This window comes from Alosa sapidissima, chromosome 18 (assembly GCF_018492685.1).
Source record: "Alosa sapidissima isolate fAloSap1 chromosome 18, fAloSap1.pri, whole genome shotgun sequence".
NCBI classification, from domain to species: domain Eukaryota; kingdom Metazoa; phylum Chordata; class Actinopteri; order Clupeiformes; family Clupeidae; genus Alosa; species Alosa sapidissima.
This window is the reverse complement of record NC_055974.1, coordinates 28,127,547-28,135,743: the sequence shown is the minus strand read 5'-3', so window position 1 is coordinate 28,135,743 and position 8,197 is coordinate 28,127,547. Positions and strand designations below refer to the sequence as shown.

General features: G+C 46.8%; 1 protein-coding gene across 1 annotated transcript; it reads right to left on the bottom strand.

The window, feature by feature from the left end:
- Nucleotides 1-782: 782 nt before the first annotated feature.
- LOC121690096 (DNA damage-inducible transcript 4-like protein) lies at nt 783-3,958 on the bottom strand. The gene is made up of 3 exons (XM_042070451.1): nt 3,800-3,958; nt 3,257-3,378; nt 783-2,543 (listed from the first exon to the last, which is right to left on the bottom strand). The coding sequence occupies exons 2-3, from the start codon at nt 3,345-3,347 to the stop codon at nt 2,020-2,022; spliced, it is 615 nt and encodes a 204-aa protein (XP_041926385.1). The 5' UTR covers nt 3,348-3,378; nt 3,800-3,958; the 3' UTR covers nt 783-2,019.
- Nucleotides 3,959-8,197: the final 4,239 nt, after the last annotated feature.

The window sequence follows — 8,197 nt, the reverse complement described above, 5'->3', positions numbered from 1 at the left end:
GTGAGGAAAAGGCCATTATAGAGGAGACGATTTGGCTACCCAAGCAGCAACTGGTCTCTGCAGTGGTGTGGTAGGTCTCAGTCAACAAAAGGCAATTATGCATCAGTCCAGTTGGTTCAAATGTGTAGCTTTATTGAAGCAATATGGCATGAGTGAGACGTGGGGTGGGTAAGGACATACCTTACCTCCATCCGAACCACAGCTGTGGGTATATCCTTACCAACCCCATGATCACGAGCACCAAACTGCTTTTATATTACAGTTCTACCACCAACTAATCAAGTTTAAACATCAAATTGTGTTTTGCTATTGTTTTTGTTATTTTAGTTAATTCATCCTCAATCCCCCCCAAAAAGTTTTAATCTTGATTTTGCCATTTTCTGTGATCCCACAATGCAGCAGATCACTCGAGCAAAGTTCAGGGAGGAAGGTTATATTGCGCTTGTGCACAACTTGTATATCCTACTTGCTTGTCTATAGGTCACATACTAAAAATTATTCACCCTTGATTAAATTATTCACGCCACTTGATCCATAACTCAAGAAATCACTGCACTCGTGTTTATAATTCATGGACAGTTCATGTTGGAGTGACTATTTACAGTAAAGAGGGGTTGGCCTGGGAGACCTCTTGTCCAATCAGAAATTAACGAATAGTTTGACCAGACCCATGGATAAACAGGACACATTTGTGTTTCTTTGCTTAATGAATATAACTAATGTATCTAGTCACCTGACCTGCAGACGAAGACTTCATACTACAAGCAGACAAGGCAAACAGGTCACGGGTGAAAATACATTTTATTGTCAAATAGACAAGGATTGACTTCCTTTAACAGGAATTTCTTAAAAAAGAAAAAAGGAAAAAAAACAAAAAAAACCCAGTTACTGCAACACTGCAACTGATAACCACCGAAAGGCAATAAAAGGTGTCTTTTTAAAAAAAAAAAATAAAAAAAAATAAACTTGTAGAAAACTACATAAAACAGTGTGGCAATCCCCCAATCAACATGTGGAAAATGTACCAAAAAAACCCCAAAAAGAACAAAACCCCTCTTGAACATGAGGCACACGGTAGATTCTCAGCCACAGAGCAGCATGTTGATCTTACGCAGTGCAGCGTCCAATCACAGCCCTCTCCTCTCCTGTAGAACAAGGCTATTGGCCGATGTGATTGGACAAGACTGACAGACAAACAATTAATGGCGATTCACCAAACTTACATTCAAGCCTACCTACGTGGACCCCATTATATGAGCCGTTCCTCGTCCCTCAACACCCCCATATGGTGCGCTACATTCTACTTGCATTACATTCAAATACACAGGGGGGCCTCAGCCCAAGTCAATCCGTAATGATGAATGTATAGAGTTGGAGTCATCTTCATAAACACATCTTATTGTGCACCAGCTATGCACCAGCCAATGCAGAGTGATTAAAAAATACATCCTGACTTTTTATTTATTGCCAATTTGAACTACAAATTTCTTAATTGAAGTATACAAATGTCTAAAAACTTTAGATAGGACATTTTAATCAATCAAATCCTTGCATGTAATCAAAGAGTAATTAGTCTCAAAATTGAAATGGTGTTAAAATCCTTGTTGGCGCCGAGCAGTCTGGTTTAATTTTTTGTACAAAATGGAGTCATCACTTCTTTCGCTACAGATCTTAAACGTTTACGCTAAACACACAGCCATTTCCAAATGCTTTGTGAATGTATTTAAGAACTAGCATTATAATATGGCACAACTCCGCCACACACACTTTGCACATACACCCACCTTCCAACACTCACAGTTGCACATCTAAGAAAACAAAAATATATTTATAAATATAAAAAGCCTAGAAAAAGAACATCACTCCTAGTAAGAGTGACTTACATTCAGGTATTGAAGTGTAGAAGTGCATTGTACCCTCGAACCCTCTACAGGAAATCTCAACCTTGCCGGTCCAGTTAACCCCACCAGCCCCCTCCACCCAACCCCAGGTGTCCCATCGGACCCAGTCCGAGCGCGCTCAGTACTCCTCCACCACGGTACCGGCCGGAGAGGAGGAGTAGAGCTTCTTCTTGATGAGGCGGAATCCAGGGCTGAGCTTGAGTGCGTGGCGGAAGCCCGGGGCGAAGCAGGCGCCGATGTGGAAGAGGTCCCTGAGACTGGGCCAGGCGCTGGCGTCCTGCTTGAACACCAGCGTCAGCTCGAAGGTGGGCACCACGCTGGCGTCGCACACGATGCGCTCCAGCCGCTTGCAGCCGCCACGCTCGGCCTCCACGAGCACGTGCAGCACGCAGCCACGCAGGCCGCAAGGCTCGGCCGCCGCCAGGCGCAGCACGTCGCGCGAGATGCGCCGCGTCAGCGTCTCTGGGACCAGCACCTCGGCGCAGTGCAGCGTGCTCTTCTTGGCGCGCGACAGGCAGCCCTCCAGCAGCTTGGCCAGCTGTTGGCATGTGCCCGCCTCCTGGCGAAGGGACTCCGCGTCGCCAACGCTCAGGCCCACTCCCACTGGGGGCTCAGACAGGCAGCGCTCCCAGAAGTCCAGCGCTGAAGAGGGGGGGGGGGGGGGAGAGTAGAGGTAGAGAAGGAGGTAAACAAGGGATGGATCGAGATCGAGAGAGAGAGAGAGAAAGAATGGGTAGAGCAGATAAGAGGGAGGAGAAGAGTAAAGGAGGAAGGGAAGGACAGAAAGATGGGGAGAGGAGAGAGAAGACAGTGGCACAGGTCAACACCAGTGACAGCTGAAACCCAACACACAAATGACCAAAAGGGGGGCATGCACTGCATGCAGCATAAGGGTTGTTTGTAACTGCACAACACATTCCAGCAGTCAATAGTAAATAACTAATGAAATAACTGACATTTCTTTTATCAGTGATATTCATGTGTTACGTTTGACACATGACATTTTGATAAATGAATACTATGCTAAATTTGTGTAATTAATATCTCAACATTTGACATGAATTAAAATAGCATGTCATTTAGAAAATCGCATGTGTCCACCGTTCTTCAAAGAATCTAAAGCAAAAGGACTGCGCACACAACAGCGCTGGAGCTGGAGGAGGATGACTTCATCATTCGGTTGACTCCAACGCCCTCCCCTCCCCTCCCCTGGATGGCGCGGAGCGGCTCTGCACCACTGCCGGCCGGGTAAACAACCACTAGCTGCATAATCATCATTTGGAAGGGTCCAGCTCACTCCGCAATTCAGCTGGTAGAAAAACATGCTGCAAACACAAAGAAAAGGGCAATCTTACCATCTTCGATGTAGCTCTGGTCGTACCGACGGTCGAATGCTTCGGATATGCACTCCGAGTTCTTGTTTTTCAGTGTGCTTGTTGCAACCATGGTTATCAGTCGTTAGTTTAAATATAAAGTGCTACGGATGAAGAAAAAACAAAGGCTTAGAGAATCCGTTTTTAAACCATCTCATATCCATGAATACAACATGTTGTAGGATAGTCGTGCTGCTGTTAAGACGAATATGCCTTGAAAGACTAAGTAGGTTAACTGCCGAATCATTTAACGTTAACGTTAAACATTGCCGGTGAAGTCAAGACAAAACACACGATGAAAATGAACCAGATAGCGATTTCACCAGGTTAAACGAACAATTGGGTTCATAAACAAGAACTTGTCAAGAAACTGCCAGGGACAGCAAAAAGAAGTCATTGCAACTGTAACGTTAGCAAGCGAAGTTTACTAGTTTGAAAGAAATAACTTTCAATGGAGCTAGCAACATCTCAACGACAGCTTACGTTAAGCACGACTGTAAAAAAAACTCAGGAAATGAGACTTACCTTTATAAATTCTGTTAGAGTAAAATAACTTAATTTGATTTCAGATAAATAGTTTCCCCACACACATAACCTCCCCAATCACACTCACAGTCAACCACTCTCACACAGGTCTGAAACAACATGCGCTGCTTTTTCTGGTCTTTATAGCCTTCCAGAGCACAGCTGACGGCAACGCATCAGCCAATCACAGCGCGTTTAACATTCTAGAAATCACTAATTTTGCCAGGCAACCCGTTAGCGCGTGCTGTTCCATTGCACGGCACGCTGTGTGGCTGAGTCGACTATTGTGATAGGCCAAAGAGGAAACTTCACCAGCCAATTAAAGGCAGGTAATTTGCTGTTGCCATCTACTCAGTTTTCCTCTCAGGTGGTTATTGAAATATTATATTGGTAGGAAAAATTGACTGTTTGAAAGTGCCACCTTCATAAAAAATAAGATTTTTTTTTTGTTTGTTACGATTAATTAAAGGCCGTTGAAAAAAGGTAGGCTTTTAGCTGTTGCATCTATTAATTATTTCTCAGTTTTCCCAGTAAGTATATAAGTATAGTATAAGTATATACTCTTTTGATCCCATGAGGGAAATTTGGTCTCTGCATTTATCCCAATCCGTGAATTAGTGAAACACACACAGCACACGGTGTACACACAGTGAGGTGAAGCACACACTAATCCCGACACAGTGAGCTGCCTGCATCAACAGCAGCGCTCGGGGAGCAGTGAGGGGTTAGGTGCCTTGCTCAAGGGCACTTCAGCCATGCCTGCTGGTCGGGGGCGGCTTGAACCGGCAACCCTCCAGTTACAGGGCCGAAGTGCTAACCAGTAGGCCACGGCTGCCCCAGTAGGCTGAAATGTTAGTAGCCTAGGCATAATTGACAGTTTTAAAGTGCCTCCTTCACAAAATAGGATAGTTTGCCATGACTAATTGTTTTAAAGTTACATTACACATTGAAAAATAGAATTTTACTTTGATGCAAAGATATATAGTATAGGCTACTCTTTTGATCCTGTGAGGGAAATTGATTGTAGCTGATGCAATGAAGTGAAAGCGAGTCACAACATGAAGTGATAGAGAGGATGGTTTGGATTATGTGCACTGAGCTGGGCTACTGTGTGATTAATTGTCACTGCAGCAGAAGGTGGGCTACTTGTGCTATAAATAGCCTACTGTAGATGCTCTTTGCATTCATAACATAACAGGTAGTTTGTTAGGCTACCAACAATTGGCTCACAAAAAGAAACAAATTGTGTATGGCGTGGTCTTCCATAGGGTAGCCACACACACACACACACACACAAACACACCTAGACTGATTCTGCATTGGGTCCTACTTATTAGCATGCCAATGTGCTTATTGTTTTAATCTCACAGCAGAAACACAGCAGATGGGCTCAGGCAGAGAGGGTGCAGCCCTGAACTGTTGCCCTCTCCGCTCTCTACATTCAGTCCACAGAGAAGAAATACATCTTTAGAACAGCACATAGCATTGGTTGTTTTCCTGAAGACACAAACATAGGCTGAGGCAGTGGCCAACAGACTGGATAATTTCCACTTGGATCATTACAAACAGACTCTTATAAACACCCTCAGTAGGCTAATATACACTATTCTTACACTGAACATATATGGTCCAGTCTGCACTGGCAACACAAAAGAATGAAGCAGAGCAAGTGTTTGCTCCCCCCCCCACACACACACACCAGGCCAACCCCTAGCAATCTGATACCGTAGATAGGTGTTGGACTTGGGAAATTCAGAGAAAAGTGGTATGCTATCTCTCTCTCTCTCTCTCTCTCTCTCTCTCTCTTAATCTCTCTCTCTTTCTCTCTTGATTTTTCTCTGTCTCTCTCTCTCTCTCTCTCTCCCTCTCTCTCCATCTGAAGCAGAGTGTGAGTGCGCCCCTCCTCCTCTTTGTGGTTGGGTTAGTGCTGTTAGACCGGCTCTGCCAGGTCACATGGACGAGCGAACAAGATCCTGCTAAGAAAACAGTCACGCGCCGCCTATCGCCCAGTGCTGCTGCTGCCCCTCTCTGTCCTGCTCTCTTTCTCTCTCTCCCTCTTTCTCTCTCTCTCTCTCTCTCTCTCTCTCTCCCTCCCTTTCTCTCTCTTTCCACCACCTCCTCTATCTTTCCACCACCTCCTCTATCTTTCCACCACCTCCTCTCTCTTTCCACCACCTCCTCTATATTTTCCACCACCTCTATCTTTCCACCACCTCCTCTCTCTTTCCACCACCTCCTCTCTCTTTCCACCACCTCCTCTCTCTTTCCACCACCTCCTCTCTCTTTCCACCACCTCCTCTATCTTTCCACCACCTCCTCTCTCTTTCCACCACCTCCTCTATCTTTCCACCACCTCCTCTATCTTTCCACCACCTCCTCTCTCTTTCCACCACCTCCTCTCTCTTTCCACCACCTCCTCTCTCTTTCCACCACCTTTCCACCACCTCCTCTCTCTTTCCACCACCTCCTCTCTCTTTCCACCACCTCCTCTATCTTTCCACCACCTCCTCTCTCTTTCCACCACCTCCTCTCTCTTTCCACCACCTCCTCTCTCTTTCCACCACCTTTCCACCACCTCCTCTCTCTTTCCACCACCTCCTCTCTCTTTCCACCACCTCCTCTATCTTTCCACCACCTCCTCTATCTTTCCACCACCTCCTCTCTCTTTCCACCACCTCCTCTATCTTTCCACCACCTCCTCTCTCTTTCCACCACCTTTCCACCACCTCCTCTCTCTTTCCACCACCTCCTCTATCTTTCCACCACCTCCTCTCTCTTTCCACCACCTCCTCTATCTTTCCACCACCTCCTCTCTCTTTCCACCACCTCCTCTCTCTTTCCACCACCTCCTCTCTCTTTCGCTCACTCTCCGCTCTCTCGCTTTGCTCTGCTCCCTTTTTCTCACTCTCTTGCTGCACTCCTCTCACTCTCACTCTCTCTCTCTCTTGCTGCACTCCTCTCACTCTCTCACTCTCACTCTCTCTTGCTGCACTCCTCTCACTCTCTCACTCTCACTCTCTCTTGCTGCACTCCTCTCACTCTCACTCTCTCTCTCTCTTGCTGCACTCCTCTCACTCTCTCACTCTCACTCTCTCTTGCTGCACTCCTCTCACTCTCTCACTCTCACTCTCTCTTGCTGCACTCCTCTCACTCTCTCACTCTCTCTCACTCTCTTGCTGTCTCCTGATCTCCACTGCACTCCTCTCACTCTCTTGCTGTCTCCTGATCTCCACTGCACTCCTCTCACTCTCTCTCTCTTGCTGTCTCCTGATCTCCACTGCACTCCTCTCACTCTCTCTCTCTCTTGCTGTCTCCTGATCTCCACTGCACTCCTCTCACTCTCTCACTCTCTTGCTGTCTCCTGATCTCCACTGCACTCCTCTCACTCTCTTGCTGTCTCCTGATCTCCACTGCACTCCTCTCACTCTCTCTCTCTTGCTGTCTCCTGATCTCCACTGCACTCCTCTCACTCTCTCACTCTCTTGCTGTCTCCTGATCTCCACTGCACTCCTCTCACTCTCTTGCTGTCTCCTGATCTCCACTGCACTCCTCTCACTCTCTCTCTCTCTTGCTGTCTCCTGATCTCCACTGCACTCCTCTCACTCTCTCTCTCTCTTGCTGTCTCCTGATCTCCACTGCACTCCTCTCACTCTCTCACTCTCTTGCTGCACTCCTGATCTCCACTGCACTCCTCTCACTCTCTCACTCTCTTGCTGTCTCCTGATCTCCACTGCACTCCTCTCACTCTCTCACTCTCTTGCTGTCTCCTGATCTCCACTGCACTCCTCTCACTCTCTCACTCTCTTGCTGTCTCCTGATCTCCACTGCACTCCTCTCACTCTCTCACTCTCTTGCTGTCTCCTGATCTCCACTGCACTCCTCTCTCTCTCTCTCTCTCTCTCTCTCTCTCTCTCTTGCTGTCTCCTGATCTCCACTGCACTCCTCTCTCTCTCTCTGTAGAACAGCTGACAGCAGAGGAAAACTCAATAAGATGTGTTGTGACTGCCCTCTCCCAAAATATCAGTTGGTGACAAACTTTTAAAAACGTTTAAAGTTGAACTTGAAAAAAATAACTTTTACATGTGTATTGAGATGTAATGGCTACGTCACAAAAACAGAATTCTGACCCACTGGCAAAAAAAAAAATGGCGTTCTGAACAGTAGCCTGCCAGCCATTCACAGCCTAATATAAGTGTATCCAGACACTTTCTAATGAGGAGAAACGCCACTCAAAAAATCCTCGATAGAAATGCATGGGGTAGGCCCCAGCCATGGCACAACTGGCTGGGGCACCTGCACCGCACGCCGACGACCCGGGTTCGATTCCCGCCCCGTGGTCCCTTCCGTATCCCACCGGGACTCTCTCTCGCACTCACTTCCTGTCACTCTTCACTATCC